The sequence below is a fragment of the Scardinius erythrophthalmus genome, assembly GCF_964197995.2.
Source record: "Scardinius erythrophthalmus genome assembly, chromosome: 18".
Classification (NCBI taxonomy): Eukaryota; Metazoa; Chordata; class Actinopteri; order Cypriniformes; family Leuciscidae; genus Scardinius; species Scardinius erythrophthalmus.
Window position 1 is genome coordinate 20,553,792 of NC_138238.1, and position 23,818 is coordinate 20,577,609.

At 42.0% G+C, this 23,818-nt stretch overlaps 1 protein-coding gene across 1 annotated transcript in view; it reads right to left on the reverse strand.

Annotated features, from left to right (window-relative positions):
* Positions 1-7,052: 7,052 nt before the first annotated feature.
* The window catches only part of plcd3b (phospholipase C, delta 3b), a gene marked incomplete at both ends in the record, with an annotated part of 84,315 nt that continues 67,549 nt past the window's right edge, over positions 7,053-23,818 (reverse strand). Inside the window, 3 exons of the mRNA XM_081391946.1 lie at positions 7,053-7,180; positions 7,264-7,413; positions 22,088-22,223. Of these exons, the coding sequence (XP_081248072.1) occupies positions 7,053-7,180; positions 7,264-7,413; positions 22,088-22,223 (414 nt within the window). The remainder of the gene's footprint in view (positions 7,181-7,263; positions 7,414-22,087; positions 22,224-23,818) is intronic.

A 23,818-nucleotide genomic window follows, 5' to 3' on the forward strand; every position in this document is an offset into this window, starting at 1 on the left:
CATGATGATTGGAGGGTCTGTCGAAAGGCTGCGTCTCCTTTTGATTGACAGCGATTTCATACAATAAAAAGTCGCTGATGTTGAAGCTGTTCGAGCTCAGTCCCATCGCGGATTTTTCAAAGATAAACTGCTCAAATCTATTTCTTGGTATTTGCTTGTCGAAATTGCTAGCCAATTTTTATAATACATTTCACACAATTATACATTTACACCTTTATTATATTATTACTTATTATATTTTTTATATTATTATTATTAGTAATAATTCAAAAATAATTATTTAAATAATAAAAAATATATATTATTATTAGTAACATTATTATTATACTTTATTATATTATTATTTATACCTTTATTATATGATTACATTCATTTTTCACAGAGCATTTTCTTGAAAAGGAACATAGAATTTACGTATAAATAAATTAATAATTTTTATGATGTAGGCCGAAAATGAGCTTCCCCTCTTTGAAAGACCAGCAGCCGCCACTGGTACATAGACATTGAGGGGGACAAGTCCTACACTGCAAAACATGCTTTTCTTACTTAGTATTTTTGTGTTGTTTCCAGTCCAAATAACAAAAAATTCTTAAATCAAGAAGCATTTACTAGAGAAGTAAAATGACATAAGAAATTCTATTTTGTTTTCAGATAAACAGAGTAATTTAAGTAATTTTTTGCTTAAAACAAGCTAAATTATCTGCCAGTGGGGTAAGAAAAATTAATCTTGATTCAATTGGAAAACAAGATTATTTTTTCTTACCCCACTGGCAGATAATTTATCTTGTTTTAAGCAAAAATTACTTAAATTACTTTGTTTATCTGAAAACAAAATAGAATTTCTTATGTTATTTTTCTTGATTTAAGAATGTTTAGATATTTGGACTGGAAACAACACAAAAATACTAAGTAAGAAAAGCATTTTTTGCAGTGTATAATTATACGTCAATAATAACAATAGTATGTCAATAGTTAGAAATAGCCAAACTGGAAATTCAATATTGGAAATTCTTGCTCCGCTCTGTTTTTAGGTTGGCAAAAAGGTTTAAAACTTACATTTTAGGCTGGTCTACCTTACAGAGACCATCCAAATAGATAGCCAATCAAATCATAGAAGGCGGGGTTTACTGTTCACAGAAGCAGAGCATGTGTTTCATCAGTTTAACTTTGAAAGAGTGCGAGGTAAGATGGAAGTGTAAAACTACTCCACTTTTTTTTCTTGAATATGGCCATTTTGAGGGATGAAAGTTGCATGTGTTCAGTATCAAAGCTATTTTATCAATTTAAGTCTCGGGGCAATGTTGACTACAGTTTATGTGCTGCTGAGTGAGTGTTGCAGCGCGATCTCCGCTCTGAGTGTGTGTGTGTGTGTGTGTGTGTGTGTGTTCGTAAGTGCGTGCGTCAATGAAAGCAGCGCATGGTGTCTAATGTAAAGAGTAGCCCGAAAGGTCCGACCTATAAATAAAGGTCCTATAAAACCCATGCAGAGCTGCCAAAAGATTTACAGCTTTGCATCGTTCAAACATCGGCCGGAGATCATTTGCGATCAAAGGCCGACGTCGAGGAGACATATTGCCGATGAGCAAACGATCTCTGAGCGACATCGTGCCGATGGAACTTTGTACATCGGGCCAACGTCGGCCCGACGTACGTGTGCTATCTGGGTAACCTCGTGCACGTGGCCGCTCATTTAGAATACTCCGAATTCACTAATATCACAACAAGGTTAAGAACAAATTCATGTGCGTACAAACCATAGACTATAAAAAAATATGGACGTAGTGTCCGTGGCGTCACCTGTAGGATTCTGAAGAGCGTTTTTGAAGCCTAAAGTGGGCGGAGCTGTCCGTCGACATCTTGGCAGCGCGTCACTCCCAGATAACAGAAAATGGGCAAAGAGGCGGGACGTGTGTGGAGCTGAGGAGCCTGGTGCTGAAACCACGCCCCCTAGCTCTACATGATTGAGTTAGCTTAGGCATAGGAGCTAATGCTATGCTACTGGCCTTGCAGTAAAGTGACAGCTGACTTGAAGAAATAAAGCCAATAGTTAAAGTTCATGTTTTTGCCCTTCAAAATACTATAATAGTTAAAAGACATAACTAAAAGTGAGACTAGGCTATGTGTATCGTGATGTGTATCGTGATGCATTATTATTCTGCTAATTAAAAATGTATTATGCAGTAACTTATTGATCTGAGCGTGTGTGACAGTGATTAATGCGGATACATGTCACCCAGCGCAGCATCGCACATCAAGTTCAGTTTCGTAGAGACCTTTATTCAGTCCATTTTAAATTCTGATTTTGGCCGCCTCTCAAATGGATTAAACCATAGATATTACCCAAGAAGTTCAAGTAAATTCACTAGAAAACCACGCTCATTCAAGGGTGTGCATGGACAGAGAGAAAACACTGACACCTGCAGGATTTCATCTGACGGTTCTTTTTATTTAACACTAAAAAGTTAAATAAGCATACATAGTCCATCTGTTCCATAAGAGCAACGGTACCGCAGAACAAGTGTAGTCTCTATAGACGTTTTTAAAACAACTCCAAAAAGCAACGGAATTGTCAGACATCCATGAGTGCATGTTCACAGTGGAAAACAACTGAAAAACAACACTCTCTCGATACTATAATATGCGTGTACGAAATAAGTACAACACGGCAGAGATGCCAAATTCAGCGGCTGGGATTAACTGAGGTGACGTGTCGTGATGCTAACAGACAGCAGACAAACGGCTAGCAGTGACAACAGCCGCAATCCACCTGTCACTCAAGTGGCCACGCCCTTAATTATGCAGAACTTTAAAGCTTAATATAATTTAAACGGATGAGTTATAAAAAAAAAAAACCTTTGTCCTGAAAAGTTGTCCTGAAGGGCAAAATTAGGTATATAGACCAAAACAACTTTTTGCACCAGGCTGTAAACATATTTTTTTTCTGCTGTAAAATTGGGTATTTTAACATGGGGGAGATACAGATTTGACTCACTTTTGCATCCAGTCTCAAGCGGACGGTCGATGAATTGCAGTTCAATTCACATCCGTGTTGGCTTCAAGAGAGAGACAAGGGGTGCTTCTCAATATCCCTTCTCATCTCCTCGCTCCTCCGTCCTCTATCCCAGGGGTTCCCAAACTTTTCCATGCCAAGGCCCCCCAAATACCACTAGGTTCTGGCCAAGGCCCCCCTTTTGCAGGATGTGTTATTGAACCCATCGACAATACTACGGCACGTGTAGAAATAAATAAATAAAACATCTAGGTGAACATCAGATATATATATATATATATTAGGGCTGGGAATCGATTAGAAAAAATTAACTAATTACTTGCACAATTTGCTGTAATTAATTGCAATTAATTGCATTTCCTCCAAGCTTGTAATCATCAATAATTAAAACTTACAATCACCAGAAAAAAGGAACAGAAAATAGCCCTATATTAAAATAATATTAAACATCAATATATCAATGTATTATTCTTTTTCAATAATCAATCAACATAATCAATTTAATTTTTTTTTTTACTAATTATAAAAATAAACTATAGTCCTAAAAAAGCTATTATTACACATAGCATGTGATCAGAGCAGGTCATTTTAAAGGAATAGTTCACCCAAAAATTAAAAATTCTGTCCTCATTTACTCTTCCTCAAGTTGTTCCAAACCTTTATGACTTTCTTTCTTCTGCTGAACACAAAAGAAGATATTTTGAAGAAAGTCGGTAACCAAACGACTGATGGACCCCATTGACTTCCATATAGGAAAAAAAAAATACTATGGTCAATGGGGACCAGCAACTGTTTAGTTACAAACCTTCTTTAAAATATCTTCTTTTGTGTTTAGCAGAAGAAAGGAAATCATACAGGTTTGGAACAACTTGAGGGAGAGTAAATGACAGAATTTTCATTTTTGGGTGAGCTATCCCTTTAACATTGTTGCCCAGCATGAATAACAGCGCAGCAAACAGAAGTCTAGAGAGAAATTTCACCTTATTTGAGCGGACTTGCTTTTCCAGTGCGTGATCGGTACATGATTGGAGCGTTTGGGCCGTGAACGACAGAGCAGAACGCGCAGCGCGCCGACACCTATGGCCGACACACACACACACACACACACACGGAACGGAGAGTGCGGCGGCGCACACGGAGCGGAAAAGACCCGCTCATTAAAGCTGCTCGAGAATGAAACCCGATCCACATATTTTCGGCTTTTTAATAGCAGCCGCAACAGGAAATCATTAAAACGAGGCAAAAAAAAAGTGCTGCGTTAAATGCGTTATTTTTTTAATGCGTTAAACATTTCAAATTAATCGCAAAGATTAACGCGTTAATTCCTCCAGCCCCAATATAGCCTATATATAATAAAACACCACTTTTACCCAAACTGATTAATAAAAACAAGTTTAAATTAATACATTTTCTATAAATATTTTTGTCTTCATTTTCTTTAGTAGGCTATGTCAGAAAAGAAAATGAAGGCAAAAATCCTACTCCAGTTCTTGTTCAAACACACTAACTATACATGCAATATGTGCATTTTAGGTACTTTTTGTGTGAAATCATATTTATTTTGTCCATCAAAAGTGTGCCTTCACTTTAATTGAGCGTGAGCAGCGCAGCAAAAATAGACTCGGCGCCGAAACCCTCCGCTTCACTGCTGCTCACGCGACGCTCCTGCTTGACGCTCACGCGCTGCTCCTGCTCGCGGTGTGAATGCACTCACTGAACATGCACGCCGGAAAAAAAATCGCGCTGCTAGCTCGCGGTCTGAAACGACCGTAATTCACAAGGTTTCCTACATGTGCGTTCTGTGTGCATGTGTGATGCTGATGTTGCGCGATCATGTTATTCATGCGGCGCCCGAGTGCATTTGAATCGGCATATATGTCAGACTGAAAATCACGTGAAAATCGGCCAATTCTTGTCACTAGCCGATCAATCAGTTCATCTCTAAAATATTAACATTAAAAGTATAATGTTAAGATAGGCTATGCAACAAATTATTATAATGTTATTTCATAACAATACTCATATTAGCAAATATTTAATATTTTTTATAAATATATATTTTTTTACTTTTTTCCGCTTTTTTCCCCAACTTGCTGCGGCCCCCCTGGCGCCCCCTGGCGGCCCCCCAGGGGGCCGCGGCCCCCACTTTGAAAACCCCTGCTCTATCCTATGACCCGGAAACCGATCGAGCTCAGCCATCTTGAAGGACATCTCAATTCTCTAATTGCACTGCGAAGAGGTGAGGATCGAGGAGTGAGGAGGCTTCTTGGGGAGTCATGAGCGAGGATACACAGGTGTATCCTTTGCGGAAGAGCTTTATTGACTAAACGTGACGCACGTATAAATTCTCCTCCCCCTTCACATCGGTCACAATAATTTTAATTTATTCTTTACCTTTGTAGTTTATATAAACCACACATCTCACATATTTCAACAGGGTATCTTGCTTTATTTCTAAAATAACTAATACAACATAAGGGCAGATCCTTTGAGTGCAGCTGATAATGCAGTGAAGTTACACTCGAGTGATCAAGTATTCCAATATATAAAAAAGCTTTCATTCGATTCCTCCGTCTTCATTTTCTTTCCTTGCATCCTTCCCTCACATCCTACTGTGGGTGGAGCTGAGACGCGAGGAAAGGAAGCGAGGAAAGGAAACGAGAATGCACAAATGAGAAATGAGAAGCACCCAAGGAGGTTGCCGCTTGGTACGAACCAAGCGTGCCGCACATGTCCTGAAAATGAAGCCAAAGCATCTAGATCACCCCCATGTGGTTGATCCCAGTATAGGTCGTAAACCCTGTGCTCTCCATTTAGTCTAATGGGACATAACGCAAACTAAACAATCAAATTCAAATAAAAAAAATTCCAAAGATGTTTTCTGTCATTTTAGGTAGTTTTTATCACGATTATGTACGGTTAAGTGTTTGATCTTTGAAATAAGTTTGGTCTTAGTTAGTTATTTAATGCTATAAAAACTGGAGTGTTACGTCATGATTAACAGCTGTGATTGACAGCTTCTCAGAGCGAAGTAGTGACTTCGAAGTATGTACTTTTTTGGGGGATTTTCAGGAGGAGATTGGAGCTTCAACTTTAATTTCTATATTTCCATAACTGTTTATTTCACACCGACATAATGAGTTGTTCTGGGGAGTGTGGGTAGGGCTTTGATAATGCGGCTACTCTTCACGCTCACTACTGCACAGACTCGGGTCCCCCGTTTACTACCGCACAGAATCAGGTCCCATATCACCGCAAGATGTCAGCGCCTTTTGGGACATTGGTGGCTTCACCTTTCAACAATGGAAGAGAGTGAAGGTATGTCGTCCATCTTTTTTTACAGTCTATGATACGAACGTGTTGTGAATTAGGCAGAGATTTTTCGTGAGAAGTTCTACAGTGCGTACAAATACGAAATAATCCACACAATTATTAGTGAATGAGACCCATCTTTATGTTGTTTCTACATTACTATTTAATCACAGAAAAAAACGTGTGATTAATCTAGTTCATGTTTTAATCGATTGACAGTAATAATATATACATATTTTATATCTTGTTTGTGAGTAACAATAACTAAATATCCTGACAACAATTTTAATTTACAGAGAAACAAAATAGGGAAAAAAGATACTTTGCTATATTAAAATTTATTCTAGTTTAAGTATTAATTTAACAATGTAGTAGGGTTTTTGCTTATATATATATATATATATATATATATATATATATAAGCATAAACCCCACTACATTTAAGTATTGATTTAACAATGGAGTAGGGTTTATACTTTATATATATTAAACTAGAATAAAATTTAATTTAGCAAAGTATCTTTTTTCCCTATTTTGCTTCTCTAAATTAAAATTGTTGTCAGGGTCCTTTTTTACAGTGTGAAATGGCTTCTGCATATATTTTTTTAATAACATAACTCTCACACAGTGGTGGCAATTTTGGGTCACAAAGTTGATGTAAAAAACTGTGATTTCCCAGATAAGGGAAAGGGTCTGTGCACTTCAGGTTCTTTAACTGCACGCTTTATTCTCAGGTACTATGTGTGCCCGCTTGTCTGGTAGGGCTGCTGTAGCCAGGAGTGATTTTAACATGGATGAAGAGACTGGAGGGAGACATGCTAGAGCCGTCTGCTTTCAGCAAATGCACATGTCTGTAACCTGTAGAACAAATGTTACAGAATAAGTGTGTGCAGCCAAAACAGGGCAGTTTGTGTTCAGTAAAGAATCAATAAAAGTCATACCTGTCTGCATGCTTGTGAAAGGAAATGTAAACTGGCCCAGAAAATCATTACTGGTGGCGTAGTCATGGTCCTCGACCATAAAACGTACTAATACCAGTTCTGGCACATGAAGCTGGAACTTAAAGGTGCAGTCCCACCTGGGGTTAAAGCCTGAGGAGGGTAAAACATGTTTAAATCACATCTGATAAGCCAAAACATTATGACCAATCATTTTTGAAGCGAATATCGCTGATCATCTAACAAGGCCACATTTTAAGGTCTGAGTAGATTAGATGGTAAGCAAACAATTAGTTCTCGTAATCAATGTGTTGGATGCAGGAGAAAGGGACAAGAATAAAGATTTAGGTGACTTTGAAAAGGGGCAAATTGTTATGGCAAGGTTACTGGGTCATAGTATCGCAGTAACATCAAGGCTTGTGGGCTTTTCATGGTCAGCAGTGATGAGAATTTACCAACGGTGGTCCGAGGAGGGACAAACCACAAAACCGGTGAGAAAGTGTTGTGCCCCCAAGGCTCATCCATGCATGAGGGCAACAACGGCTATCCTGTCTGGTAAGAGCCAATAGAAGGTCCACTGTGGCATCATTACTGTGGCTCTTTAAGTCATTATTTTAATGATGGTTATGGGAGGAATGTCACAACACACAGTGCATGACACTGCTGCATAGACGCAGACCAATCAGAGGGGCTATGATGACCCGTCTACCGTTGAAAGCAATTACAATGGGTATGCGAGCGTCGGATTTCTGAGCAGTGTAAGAAAGTCGCATGGTCCGATAAGACACATTTTCTTTTATATGACGTGGACGACGGTGCTATTTAACTGGTGAAGTGATGGCACCAGGATGCATTGTGGGACTACGAGGAGCTGGCGGAGGGAGTATGTACCTAAACCTTGTTACAGACCAGGTACACCCCTTCATGACAATGGTGTTCCCTGGTGGAAATGGCCTCTTCCTGGAAGAACCTTGCCACACTGCACACATTGTTCAGGAAAAGCCCTCTTGTGGTCTTCGGTCACTTTTAAAATGAAACTTTTTAAAAGGGGTATATGAACACACACAAAAATTGAGGGCATGATTTGAAAAGCCTAAGTGGTTGTAAAAAAAAAAAAAAAAAAAAAAAAAAAAAAGAAAAAAAAAGGTCACACTTGTGGTCTTCACGGTCAAATATGACCGCCATAGGACATGAATGGGAAATGGGCACTAAAAAAACACACACAAAAAAACCCCGAAAATATAGAACATTTTGATGCGTACAATCTACAAATCAGCCACAATGCAGAAAAAAAATTCACAAAAAATATGTCAAATAAAATCAATAATTCAACCACAATGCAGTAAAAAGTGGACAGCAAGGAAGGGGTTATACTCTAAACATCAAGAGTGCAAAACAGACACACCCACACACACACACACAAAAGAACTGGTAGGGCTATAACCATACAGCAAAAATGAGTCAGAAGACTGAAATAAGATGTTGAAATTAGATCAGATCCAGATGGATTAAGCTGTGATAAAGCATTTTAGTTCATTTTTGTTATGTAATGTTATGTGTAACAAAATGCTTTCTCTGTATCCAGGTTTGACTGTCAAGTCACATTTATTTATATAGCGCTTTTTACAATAAAGATTGTTTCAAAGCAGCTTTACAGAGATAACAGGAAAATATTGCAACAAAGTTTGTTTCCAGAAGAAAATAGTGTCACAGTCCAGCTTAAGTAAGTTCAGAGATGTTTCATTTTTGTTGTAAAAAAGTTATTAATTTAGTTCATTTATATACATAGCCGCTCTGGAGAAAACCGTCATGTCATCATCCAGCTCAGTTCAGTTCTCATATAATGGTGTCATTGCAAGCAGATCAATATTATTGTTGAATATTAAATTAAATGTTAAATTAAATGTCCCCAACTAAGCAAGCCAAAAGCCAATAGTGTTATGATTGAGATGACAGAGACAGATCCAAGTGCAACAATTTATTAAATAAAAGACTCAGTCAAAGATAAGATTCAGCATCAACAGATTCAGGGTTAAAGTGTAAGTTGCAGGTTAACCACCACAGCCAATTAATGTGTAAATTAAAGTGCTCTATATGTATATATTTAATTATTTCTGTCTTAAAATGCGTTAAAATAACATTTATTGGGGTTTCTTCAAAGGTAGCGTGTTTTTTCAGTAGCTGGTGATGACGTCACAAGAGGAACTCGCAACCCATACTCTGCTAGATTCTTACTGTATTATGGTTATTTGGAGAACGACTGAGGATGTGGGAAACCATCAAATTCTTTATGGACCACAGCCCTACAATTTTTAACTGGTCAGGCGTGAGAGAGGGCAGCCATGGCACTCAAAGAGTTATTAATGCTTGGTGTGAGGAGAATGAGTGGAGGGTTGACCAGGTGAGTAACGTTAGCTACGTTAGAGCTAGTCTGGTGCAAACTTAACCCGGATAATATAACGGAACAAGCTAGTCTTTTCAAAATATTGCCGTCATGTAGAAAAGCAAGGAGGGACAACGACTGAAGACATTATTTACTTACAGTAAGTCAGGTCAAATCAGAGCTGCAAGCCTGCAACGTTAGAGATGCACACACTGCACAGGCATCAATCGCTAGTCTCACCGACGCCTCAAACGTCATGTAATACCCTTCCTCAATCCACGCGTTATCAATTTCTCACGATTTAATTAGCGATGTTTATTGTCAGAAGAGAAAAAGAGAGATCGATGTCCCCATCACTGTGTTTGTGTGGGCTATGCCACCCAATTGAATCAGCAGTGGAGAGTAAGTGCTGCCGTGAGGTGAACGCGCTTTGTTTAGTGGAACAGCTCGACCTGCGACCGGCTGATCCGACGTGCCTGAACCCGTTTGTTTTGCGAATAGTGTATTCTTATTTCAGGCAGGATCACAATCCCCTTGAAGTCAGCACACACGAGTATGTTTACAATGGAGTTATTTTATCCATAATTTTTTTTATCAAATAAAACATACAACCAACTTTTCTGTAGTTATGTAAGGCATCTATAGCTGCTAGCGTACGGTGACTCTACTAGTGAGTTCCTCTTATGACGTCACGCCCCATCTAGTGGAAGGGAGCGGGAGCGGTTAAAACCACTGTTAAAAGTGCCAACTTTTCATATTATATCAGCATTTTGGTATAAAAAACAATGGTGGGCGGTTCTTATCTTTATGTTTAATAAACACATTGCATTACTTCGTGAAAAATTTAACCCGCAACTCACACTTTAAACAAAGGCATGTCGAGAACCAGGCTGGAGATCAAGGGCGGGCTGCAGGCAAACGGAATCCAGAAACAAGCAGAGGGTCACTAGGCAGGCTGCAGACAATCAGAGAGATTCAGCAAGGCAAGAGTCAAGACACAGGTAGGCAAGGAAAACCAGGAACGCTCAGACATGCACACAACAGTGAAACAAGACTTCGCTCCGAGTGTTGTTTGAGTGTGGCTTAAATAGATGTTTGATCATGAGGTGCAGGTGTGTAATGCAGTGCAGGTGCATGGAGTAATCAGTTAAGGAAGATGCAGGATGGGAAATGTAGTCTGTGAGTGAATATGATAGTCCGGTGTGGAGAGCCCTCTGGTGGCTTTCAAAGGCACTCCAGCTGGTGATCGTTACAAATAGCAACAAAGGTGAAAAAAGGTGACAAAGGTGAAAAAGGCGATAGTGGCAAGGAACCAAAACTCCATTAGGTGGCAGAATGGAGAAAAAAAACCTTGGGAGAAACCAGGCTCAGTCGGGGGGCCAGTTCTCTGGCCAACAAACGAATAGTGTATGATTATGATTCAGGCAGCATTTTAGGTCAGAAGTCAGATTGCAACAATCAGAAAATTATCCAGTTCCATCTGGTTGAAGATTGGAGTCCTCACACGGTATGGAGACGGGTTTGTTGAGGATCAGTGCCGATGGCTGTCGTGTCGATGATGGCCTTCACAGGGGAGAGTCTAGTTCACAATCTCTGCTGACACTTAAGGGATGCATTGTGGTCGTGTCTAGGTGCAGATCCACCATCTGATCTGGATACGGCCCGGATCCGTAGTAATAACGTCACATCAAAATTTCAATGTATACATATAGAACACTTGACAAAAAGTAGTATTTGAGAATTTCTAAAAATATGTTCAAATCCACAACTTAAAAGTAAGTTCTACCAGAAAGACCCGGGAGAATAAATACCGTCACAATTATACGTTTATTAACAGCCCAGCAAGCAATATATGATATAAAGTTTGTAGCTCGCAATCCAAGGGTACGGACTCTGCATTTCCTGCCTGAAGATGAAGGCAGGGGTTCAGCCGACCCCCTGTGAGGTATGGGAAGGGACCATCCTGGTGGTGGTTGGGAGGATGGAGGGGAAGGAACCATCTTGGTGGTGGTGGGGAGGATGGAGGTGAATGAAAGCGTCAGCATCTGCGAACTCAGACATGTGTAAGTACCGATCTTTTATACTACAAGTATTAGAACATGATTGGATAGATGAGAAAATAAGTGACGTAACAATTGAGTCTTCCCGGCAGAACTTATGCTAAAGCTTTCATTCATTTTGTCTTAAAACTACTAGGGAGTTCACAAGCCTCTCTGTAGATAGCTATACTAGCATCTAGTGGTTACACCATAGAATTACATGTTTTTCTTTCTTTGCTCTCACCAGGTGTCTCATTTATAAAACTGTGCATAGGATCCTTACTAAAAGTCTACATGCACCCAAAAGCCAAAAATGGCGTACGCCCAAAAATGATCAGACTTATAAAGCGCAAAATTCCCTTTATAAATCCCAGGCTGCGGAAGATTGTGCGCACATACAACTCCTCCCCAAAATAACTATATATGAAGCTTACAACGCCTAGTTTTACTATGCATATCCTCATCTGCATATCATTTGCATATGCATATTCACCAAATATGTAGAGTGGGTGATGGTGTCCTGTGATTTACTGCTCACAGTGGACATTGTCACCAGCCCCACTAACTACCCAATGCCCAGGCAACAACACCCACACTGCGGAGATCGGCACCCCGAGCCCACCGCAGGCAACGAGAGCGACTCTGCCGCTGGCCAGTGCTAACAAGAGCGACCGAGCTGAACATCGCCAAGGAGCCTAAGCACCGCATGCCTAACCAGGTGTGTGAGCACTATCTGTCGCCTAGGGCCGGGGTTTTTAAAGTGGGGGCCGCCAGGGGGGCCGCAGCAAGTTGAAAAAAAGTGGAAAGAACGAGTTAAAAAACATTAAATATTTGTTAATATGAGTATTGTTATGAAATAGCATTATGATAATTTGTTGCATAGCCTATCTGAACATTATACATTTAATGCTAATATTTTAGAGATTAACTGATTAATTGGCTGGTGACCAGAATTGGCCGATTTTCACGTGATTTTCAGTCTTACATATGCCGATTTTATGCCAGTCAAATGCACTCGGGCGCCGCATGATTAACATCGCGCAACATCAGCATCACATGTGCACACGGAATGCACATGTAGGAAACCTTGTGAATTACAGCCGTTTCAGACCGCAAGCGCGAGCGGCGCGTGAGCAGCGCAAATTGTTTTCGGCATGCATGTTCAGTAAGTGCATTCACACCGCAGGCAGGAGCAGCGCGTGAGCGTCAAGCAGGAGCGTCGCGTGAGCAGTAGTGAAGCGGAGAGTTTCGGCGCCGAGTCTATTTTTGCTGCGCTGCTCACGCTCAATTAAAGTGAAAGCATACATTTGATGGACAAAATAAATATGATTTCACACAAAAAGTACCTAAAATGCACATAATTTGCATGTATAGTGTGTTTTAACAAGAACTGGAGTAGGCTATGTCAGAAAAGAAAATGTTTATATTTATAGGAAATTTACCCATTTAAACTTGTTGTTATTAATCAGTTTGGGTAAAAGTGGTGTTTTATATATATAAAAAATATATATTTAGAAAATAAATATTTGTGTGTGCTGTAAAGTGGTTAGAAAAAATGATATCGGAATCGTCTAAAATCTGTATCGGCAGGTCAAACTCAATGTGTGTGGAAGATGTTTTATTTATTTATTTCTACATTTGCTGTAGTATTGTTGATGGGTTTAATAACACATCCTGCAAAAGGGGGGCCTTGGCCAGAACCTAGTGGTATTTGGGGGGCCTCGTCATGGAAAAGTTTGGGAACCCCTGGCCTAGGGAGTGCTAGTGGAATATGAGTGAAGTGAAGTGAGCCCCACCCAACCTCCCACCACTGAGAGTGAGGGTGTTTCTCAAAACCAAGAATGCAAAGAACGGACTTGTGTTCTTGGGGAGAACGCTCTTGATAGTTGTTCTTGGAAGAATGAACTCACAAGGTGACGAACACATAGAACGCTGCTGGTATTGCACAATAATACCCCAGCACAGACGCTGTTTGCAGTACCCAAACATAATGAGAATTATTGACCAAGCCCAAGCCTACCCTCAGCTCAAGGGATTACTCTACAACTGTACACTACAATGTAATGTATATGCATAACAATAAAGCTACGCTTATGGAGATTCTCACTTCCGAAAACCTTTGAGCACATTTTCGATTCGCCATAAATTTTCGTAAAAATGCCAATATTAATAAATCTACACAGTTGTTTTCTCGCATCAAATGTTCTCAGAAGTGAATTTAGTGATGAAATAGCATACGAAATTGTAGAAAAACGACTTGCTGTATTGACCTGCCTCTCTTTCGAATGCCGAAACGAATGCTGGGATATTTCTGCCGTCAAGTTCACACAAGTTACCAACCTATACATCCTCGGTAAAATGGGCGTGTCAAGAACACTTCTGTGATTTTTAACCGTTCTTGCCAAAATGCAAACTTGTGTATTGGGACAGTACTTGGGCAGCGACTGATGACGTTTCACAAGTCCACAAGAACACAAGTACAGACAAGAACGCATATTGAGAAACGGCCTAAGTGTTTGGCAAGCACATGGGAAAACTGTTTTGATTTTGGAGAGGTTAACTTTCTGCCCAGTTTGCTACCATCTGAATCTGTTATGTCTCTAATTCTCTGTTCCCACCCAACCTCCCTCTCCCACCAACTCTCCAAAATATTTGAAACTTTTGCATCACTCTCCAAGCCCCTCTCCAGTCCCCAGCCACACCTGCCACCCAGTCATCGCTGCCTCCCATCAGCCCTTCAGTTTCACCTCAACCTCCTCTCAGTGGCAAGGATCCACATTGGGACTGCTGGGGGCCATCTCTTCCTGGCTATGGGAAGCCCATGGCTCCGCCTTCTGCCTCTGTGTGCTCCACTCCTACTCGACCCGTCGCCCTGGCTCCTGCACCGGCCCTCCTTCCTCCCTCATTGTCGGCAGTGACCATCAGCCATTCAGCCTCACCGGACTCCCTCAGCACGTCGGCTCCACCTGAGTCATTGCTCTCCGGCCCTCCACCCCTTCAGCTTCGGCCAGCTCCTCCCTCCCTCAGGCGAGACGGAGCCCTCCGGATCCCTACCACCATCTCAGGGGGTCGTCACTGCGATCGTCAGAGTCCTTTCGCTACATCGGCTCTCCGGCTGTGCGGTGGGCTCCTTCCTCCATGACATCACCTCCAGTCGTCCTCGTGGTGGCATCAGTGACAACATCTCCATGGCTCCTCCATCCTGTGCCATGGGGCACAGTCTCAAGTGTGGCTTGGGTCAGTAACCTTCTTCCTTTGCTCAAGGCTCCTCTATGGCTTTTACCACCTTCTGCACCACCCTGGACTTTTGTATTCCGCCTCCTCCTGGTCGGCCGTCCACCTCCAAAACCTCCTCCTGTGTCCTCTGCCTGTTTTGCCAACCATTTGCCATCTCCTCCTCTTTGCCTCCTTGTCACCACGGCGCGAGGACGTGCCTTCTGGGAGGGGGCGTCCTGTCATACTCTGGCACCACATGGACTCTTGTTTTTAGTCAGTACCATTTTTCCTTAGTTAGTTTGTTGTCATGGACACTCATTAGTTTCAGCTGTGCACTAATCAATCATCTCAATATCCTCTGACTATTCCAGTTCAGTTCTGTGTGTGTCTTTGTCTGGTCTTGTCTATACTATGGTTGTGTTGGATCGCTTAAAGGTCCCATTGCATGGATTATTTTATTATTTTAGAATGTTTCCTGGGGTGCCCTTATAATGTTAGTATGTTTTTTGATCAAAAGTTGTTATAATTTAGAAATAAAAGGCATATTTCCTAGCCTGATTTTAGCCTCTGATTTGAACGCTCTGTTTGAAGGGGTGTGTCTGCAGTGAGACTTCAGTGTAAACGCCCACTGCTGTGATTAGCTGACATGCTTGCATATGAAATATCTAGCATTACATGTGGAACTCTCTCGAAAACTTTTACTACTACATCTATTGTACGTTTTTACTATTACAGCTATTGGGATTAACGAATCGTGAGAAGTTTTTTAAGTATTTAGATCTATTCCCATCACATAAAAGGTTGCAGTGATGAGCATTGAGCAGATGACAGCCTATTGAACGCGTGAATGAAGATCTTATCATTGCAGCGCAGTTTCTGCACTCTCACTAATAATTTCACCAATGCAAACATGAGGTAAGTACAGTAAGAGCTTCGTTGTGCAGTGTAACAGCGTCATTGATTTCATAACGAGTTTTGGCAAGTGTCCAGATAAACTCGTGCTGTGTGATTGACAGCTTGGGCGATTGGAAAGGGATTGATCTTTGATTGCTTTCTGTATTTTAATCACAGTTTAAGTAAGATTATTTTCATCCTACTAAGAGAAACGATGTGAAGTTGATCGTTTAGTCACTGGCTTGATTTACTGATGCATAAACAGTAGTGAATGATTTTGAGAGAAAGATTATCTGTCTGAACTTGAACAATTACACATCAGAAATTCACATAACCCACTGGTTCTTCAGAGGCTCGGATGAAGAAACTAAAAAAATACTTTTGTGTTCATTTGTACATCCAAACACTGAGCAACTGCCATGCTTCACTCATTTGCAAGCCATAATGTCTCTCAAGGAAAAACCAATATCGCGCTCGCGCAGCTCATTTTCTCATGGGTGGCCCAAATTCTTTTTGCGGGCAAAGAAGAGAAAGGGGAGGTGACCTTTCCCCTTATGACGACATAAGGGGAAGATTTCTAGATTCGCCCATCTGAGCTTTCATTTTCTCAAAAATACCCAGGGCTTGGTTTAAACGTCTATCCACTGGGGGACCATAGGCAGGCTAGGGGAACTCATATTAATGTTAAAAAACCTCATAAAGTGAAATTTTCATGCAATGGGACCTTTAACTCTGTTGGACTTAACCTGTGTGGATTCTTAAAGATTACCTGTTTACACTCCTTCCTCTTTGTGTGTGTTTACACAACCTGTTTGTGACCATATCATTTGTAAAACATAGTTTAAATTATTCTTTTATTTATTTAAACTGTTATTGTGAACATGCCACTGTTTGATTAGGACTCCTAATGAAGATTTAAGGTGGTTTTCCTGCATCTGCCGTCAGTACCTCAGCTCACCATCAGTTTTGCCAAACTGCTCCAAAATGTTTGTACGTATGGGTCAGAGTTTGCGTGCAGGTGCGTACATTTTCCCATCAAGTTTGTTTTTATAATTCACAACTCGTGCGTCTGAAGTGGCGTACGTAATTAGTCAATTACAGGCTGATCTCGAATCTACCTTTTCTGTCAAAGATACTAGAAAAGGCAGTATCCTCACAACTATGTTCCTTTTTAGAAAGAAATGGTATCTGCGAGGATTTCCAGTAAGGAATTAGACTTTACCAGTATTAGTACTGAGCTCTCATTAAAGTCAAAAATGATTTGCTCTTACCATCCGATCATGGTTGTATCTCTCTATTAGTGTTACTTGATCTTAGTGCTGCATTTGACTTACTACTGACCACAACATTCTTTTAAATAGACTCGAAAATTATGTTGGCATTAGTGGAATTGCATTAGCATGGTTTAAATCATACTTGTCTGACCGTTATCAGTTTGTAGATGAAGAGATGAAAGAAATGAAGAGATGTCTTATCGATCACAAGTTCAGTATGGAGTACCACAAGGCTCAGTACTAGGACCGTTGCTGTTCACTCTGTACACTCTGCTACCCTTGGGAGATATCATTAGGAAGCATGGCATTAGTTTTCACTGTTATGCTGATGATACTCAGCTCTATATTTCTTCGTGCCCTGGCGAAACTTACCAATTCACAAAATTAACGGAATGCATAGCTGATATAAAAAACTGGATGACTAGTGATTTCCTACTACTTAACTCTGAAAAACAGAGATTCTAATTATTGGACAAAAAACGTCCTCATGTAATAACCTAGAATACTGTCTTAACACTTGATGGCTGCTCTGTCAAATCTTCTCCGTCATCAGTTAGAAACCTGGGTGTACTCTTTGAAACCAATCTTTCATTTCTAAGTCACGTTTCTAGTATCTGTAAAACCTCATTCTTCTATCTTAAAAATATATCTAAATTACGTCATATGCTCTCAATGACAAATGCGGAACAATTAGTTCATGCGTTCATGACATCAAGGCTAGATTATTGTAATGCTCTTATGGATGGTTGCACTGCACGCTTAATAAATAAACTACAGCAGGTAAAAAATGCAGCAGCTAGAGTTCTTACTAGAACCAGGGGCCGGTTTCACAAAGCTATTTTAGACCGGTCTATAGTGTTAGACAAGTCTAAAATTTTCTCATAGACAGTCTAATGCAAGTTAGACTGTTTCACAAAAATAAAGACTGACTTAATTTAGACCAAAAAAATTAGACACCTTACCCCCAGGCTAACTTAGGTCTAAGACTCTATGTTACCTTGGCGACCAGCAGTAACAATCAGTTACATTACAAGCTGCCAAAAGAAAAGGGAAAATGGCTCATAATTTAAACATTTCTTCTTGTTACTAACGTTACATTCCCAAATAAAATGTCCTTTTAACTGTTAGGGCCGTTACATAGTCAACGCGAGCAACGGTCGACGCGCTCCCTTTCATACGCAAGCGTCACGGGCGATGCGTGAAATGCAATACACCGTGACTGTTCAACCGTCTAATTCGCTTCAAACGCTCGCTTTATACGCGCGTCCTATTCGCCTTGGACGCGCGAATGGATTCAAAATGTTCAAGCGTCGAACTAGACGCGATAGACGCGAATTTGACGCATAATAACAGGCTGCGATGTCAAGATTGCAATGCTGGAATGTGTGTGTGTATGTCAGAGAGAGAGATGGCACGGGCGCGATCGAACAGTGGAAACATAAAAACATACTCCGTCATTTATACTCCTCCAACAAACACATTATTTTCAGCTGGGGTAAACTGCACTGAGCGGTTGAATGCGCTTACTCGATCCGCCATGTTTTTTGTTTTGAAAAGTGTCTTATTTTACCCAGAATGCATTGCAGTGTAGTCCTACTTAAGATAGTCAGAGTCTTAAGTGCTTTGTGCAACGGTCTGATTTAGATGTCTATCTGAAGTCTGACTATCTACTATATCTAAGCCATAGTCAAAGTCTATCTTTGTGAAACCGGCCCCAGGAAGTATGACCATATTAGCCCAGTTCTATCAACACTGCATTGGCTCCCTATTAAACATCTTATAAATGTAAAAATATTGCTGATTATTTACAAAGCACTAAATGTTTTAGCTCCCCAGTACTTGAGAGAGCTCTTAACGCATTATAGTCCTTCTCGTCTATTGCGACCTCAAAATTCCAGCCAGTTGATAATACCTAGAATATCAAAATTGATTGCTGGAGGTAGATCCTTTTCCTATTTAGCATCAAAACTCTGGAGCAGTCTTCCGAACATTGTGCAGGAAGTAGACACAATCTGTCAGTTTAAATCTAGACTTAAACACATCTTTTTGACCTAGCATACACATAACACATTATAAACTTCTATAATTCAATGTTAGGCTGCATAGATTAGGTCAGCTGGAACCGAGAACACTCCCCATAAATCCTGATGTACTCGTTACATCATAAAAAGAATGGCGTCTATGCTAATATTAGTCTCTGTTTATCCTGAGGTTTATGGCAGTCCGCCGTATCCAGATCTGATGAAGGACCAGCGCCTGGACACGATGACAACGCAGTCCTGAAGTGTCAACTAGTCTCTCCCCTGTGAAGGCCCCCTTCTCCTTCCCTTTACCTATTTTTTCAGGGCTTGCACCTTGGAACCTATTTCGGGGTTTGCATTCTCGAGCAGCCAGGCACTTTTGTTGTGCGGGTGAACAGGTAGGAGCGCGTTAAGGGTTTTCTGTTGGAACGTGTCGTGTAAGCGGCCCCTAAGTTAATATCTAAAGATCTTTGCAACGGAAGTGAATCAATAAAAACTAACTTTAGCTGGACAATAACTTTATTCTAGAGCTTCTGTAAAGCCAAAACAATCTCTGTTACTTTCATTTCCAATTATCACTGTAAAGCTGCTTTGAAACAATGTACATTGTTAAAAGCACTATTTAAATGAAGGTGACTTTTGTGCGTATGTAATGGTTATAAATGAGTAAAGCTGTAAAGCTGCTTTGTAAACAATCTATATTGTTAAAAGCGCTATATAAATGAAGGTGACTTTTGTCTGTACGCAACGGTTATAAATGAGTTTTACATTTTCAGGTGTCTGGTCACTTTTGACTGCGAAGACAACAAGTGTGACTCCCAAATGAGGACCACAAGAGGGACCATGATAAAGAGTTCAAGGTGTTGTCCAGGGGGTGTGTGGCGAGCAGGACGAGGCCGAGGGCCGTGGGAGGACGGCGCGAGGCCGGTGGCGTAATTATGATGAGCTACACCTGTGAGACGCACCGGTCTCGCATCTCTCACGGAGGAGCGGAGGCATAAAGGAGGAGCGACGACAGTGAAGAGCGAGAGAGGACAGGCCTGTGTTTTAGTTGATGTTTTGTTTTTGGTTTGTGTTGCCAGCAGTCGTCCGTGAGGGGCTGCTGGCTTTTACTTTCATTTTTGTATTTGTGTATTTATTTATTAAATATGTTTGAATGTCCGCCGGTTCCCGCCTCCTTCTTCCCGTAACATCTGAACCTCGTTACATTGGTGCCGAAACCCGGGAAGGAGGAGGAACGCGCTGTCAAAGAGCCCTTGCCGCTGTTGGGAATCCGCGGTGCCATCGAGCATGGCGGGCAGTTTCCGTCGCCATGGACGCTCGAGGCGGTGCGCTGGAGTGAGTTGCCGGGGGGACGGACGAGCTCGCTGCTGGCCGCCTGGGTGCTGGAGGGGCGGCTGCCGTCCGGTAGGGAGCGGAGGAGTCGTCGCCGTTCGCCGTGGGCCGGAGCCTGCTGCCATCCGCCATGACGGGGAGGAGCAGGGAACGGGGGACTCCTGCCGACTGCCCGAACCTGGAGGAGCCGTCGCCGTCCACCAGGCGGCGGAGGAGTGTCGTGCCGTCCACCGAGGTCTATCCAGCGTCACCGCCAGGCACCGCGGAGAAGATCGCCCAGCGGGTGGCGGGCCGGATGGCAGCGCGTTGTGGGAACCGGATCAAGGTTTTTTTTTTTTTTTTTTTTTTTTTTTTCTCTCTCCCCTCTCTCGTCTCTGTCGCTCCTCATGCTTCCGTCTCCTGTACTCTCGCCTCGTCTGTCCATACCCCCAGGTACCGCAGCCGCCGTGATCGGTCCCCCCGGGGAGGGGGGGGGGAGTAGGCGCAGCCTCGGTGGTACCCCCCGGCCTGCGAGGGGCGATGGGGGTATGTGGCGAGCAGGACGAGGCCGAGGGCCGTGGGAGGACGGCGCGAGGCCGGTGGCGTAATTATGATGAGCTACACCTGTGAGACGCACCGGTCTCGCATCTCTCACGGAGGAGCGGAGGCATAAAGGAGGAGCGACGACAGTGAAGAGCAAGAGAGGACAGGCCTGTGTTTTAGTTGATGTTTTGTTTTTGGTTTGTGTTGCCAGCAGTCGTCCGTGAGGGGCTGCTGGCTTTTACTTTCATTTTTGTATTTGTGTATTTATTTATTAAATATGTTTGAATGTCCGCCGGTTCCCGCCTCCTTCTTCCCGTAACATCTGAACCCCGTTACAGGGTGTATTACAGAACCTTTCTATCTTAAGGCTTAAGTTAAGATTTGACAAGTTAATTTAGGATTTTTCACAAATTTGTATTACAGAAGCAAATCTTAACTTGATTTAAGATTCTTATCCTATCTTACAAAATCTCATCTTATCTGTAGGAAATCTTTAACCGCTCCATCGTGTTCGGTAATCAACTTTCAGGTCTGTTACCAAGCAAACAACAACGCGAAAAGCAGCTGCTTTGAAGTAAGTGCTAGAGAATAGAGAAACGAAATAAGTGTGCTTTAAATTAAGTGCTGCCGAAAGAGAAGTTTTGATAAGCTTGGTAGAAAAGGCAAAGCCTCTCAGTATATTTCATGGGAGTCTTCATCTTGTATCATTAATAAATGTGACTTCATTCTCAGACAGAGCTATTGTTATGTGATTTTTAGAGTTGGCTTTCAAATAAATTTGAAGTTAGGACACTAAAGTTAAGACACTTTTTAGATTTTTTTGTGGAGTTAGGATGCTTCTGTATTACCCTTTTCCTATCTGTAGTTAAAATAAGATTATGGACTTAAGAAATGCAATTTTGTTATAGCTTTTGTTCTAAATGAGGTTCTAACTGAAATTGCCATGGTTACCAAACAGATAAGATAAGATTCTAAAGTTAGATATTTCTGTAATATGCCACCTGGCCTCTAAATTTCCCAGATCTCAATACAATTGAGCCGTTTTGGCAGCAGGCAGAGGACCAACAGCATATTAGGCAGGTGGTCATAAAGTTTTGGCTCATTGGTGTATAATTAATAAATGTAAAAAAAATTCAGAAGTACCATTATTGTCAATGCGGTGCGTCTTCTTTGTGTTGTTGTCTATGGGAGCCCCATAAGTCTGCACCCATACAAGAGGGTCCACGATGGAGCTGAGCTTTTCTTTGTCAGGTTTAGGCAGCTGCTGGGCTGAAATCACCTAAAACAATACAAATATATGATTATGATTTTACCAGGAAGAACATCCCTGCTTAAAAATACAGCATAGAGCTGGTCTAGCTGGTGGACCAGCATGTTCTGTTCTCAAGCAAAACGGAGCTGGTGAAGCTGGTTCACGAGCATGGTCTTGCAGAGTTGAGTGTGAGTAGGTCAGCTGTCTGTATGCAAGCAGTGTTTTGGGGACAAACATTGTTTTTGCTTGCATATTTCTATATCAAACACATTAATGATGTAAAGGAAAAACAATTTTCATAAGGTTAAAACATGATTTATTGAATTATATGATTATAACTTTGTAATTTCTTTTGTTCCCTCTCCTGAAAGTCCCTGAGTAGGGAACGGAGACGTTACGTCATTGACAACGAATTTCGCTTAGAAAGCCTCTCACCTTCGAGTATACAAAACGAGCCAATGGCAAGAAAATGCCATGGGTCTGCGGAATTTGCATAGCATAAGTCCGCCCCACCTCGTGGGTATATAAGGAAGTACGCTGGCAACATGCAGATATGTTTCTTAGCTGAGGAGCCAAGACTGAACTCCGGCGTTCCAGCGGTACAGCGGAAGTGGCAGGGAGACGTAACGTGGGAATACGACGGGACTTAGGAATAAACATATGACCCGGAGGGGGATGCATATGGGGAATCACTGGGGTGTCCAGCCGTAGGTGGAATATTTCAACCCCAGGGGTGGCAAGGTGGCTTGCAGAGGGAAAGACACATGCTCAGAGAGGCTTACAGTGGAAATGCACACGTGGGGGTCGCCCAGAGGGGGAACCATGCACATGGAGGCACCTAGCCAAGCGTGAAAGCTGCCAGTGGCATAACTCTGGTGTTGGCGTCAACAGCTCTGGAGGAACTCAGGGCCTGCGGGGAGGCTCACCTGAGGAGAATAATCGCACGTATCCTGTCCGTTGAGAGGAATGGCGAGCATGGCTTCATTCAGAGATTGTGGAATCTTGCGAATGTGTTAGGTGTCGCCCAGCCTGCAGCTCTGCAGATGTCTGTTAGTGAGGCGCTATGCGCTAGAGCCCATGGCGAGTCGACCTTGCTGCTGGTAGCCAAAGCAATGGCGTCCACTAACCAGTGAGACATCCTTTGCTTGGAGAGAGCCTTTCCCTTCAGCTTCCCACCATAACAGACAAAGAGCTGGTCTAAGGTCCTGAACACTGTGTTCTGTCTATGTAAGCACAGAGGGCGCTTACTGGACAGAGCAGTGCCAAGGCTGCGTCTGCATTCTCCGAGGGCAACGCTTGCAGGTTTACCACCTGGCCTCGAAAGGGTGTGGTGGGAACCTTGGGCACGTATCCAGGCCGGGGTCTCAGCATCACGTGAGAGTAGACCGGCACGAATTCCAGAAACGCTTCATCAACCGAAAATGCCTGCAGGTCCCCTACCCTCTTAATGGAGGCCAATGCAACCAGGAGCGCTGTCTTCATTGACAGGAACTTAAGCCCCACTGATTGTAAAGGCTCAAAGGGAGCACTCTGCAGGGCAGTTAGCACCACTGAGAGGTCCCAAGAGGGAACAAGAGCAGGGCGAGGAGGATTCAGTCTCCTCGCTCCTCTCAGGAACCTGA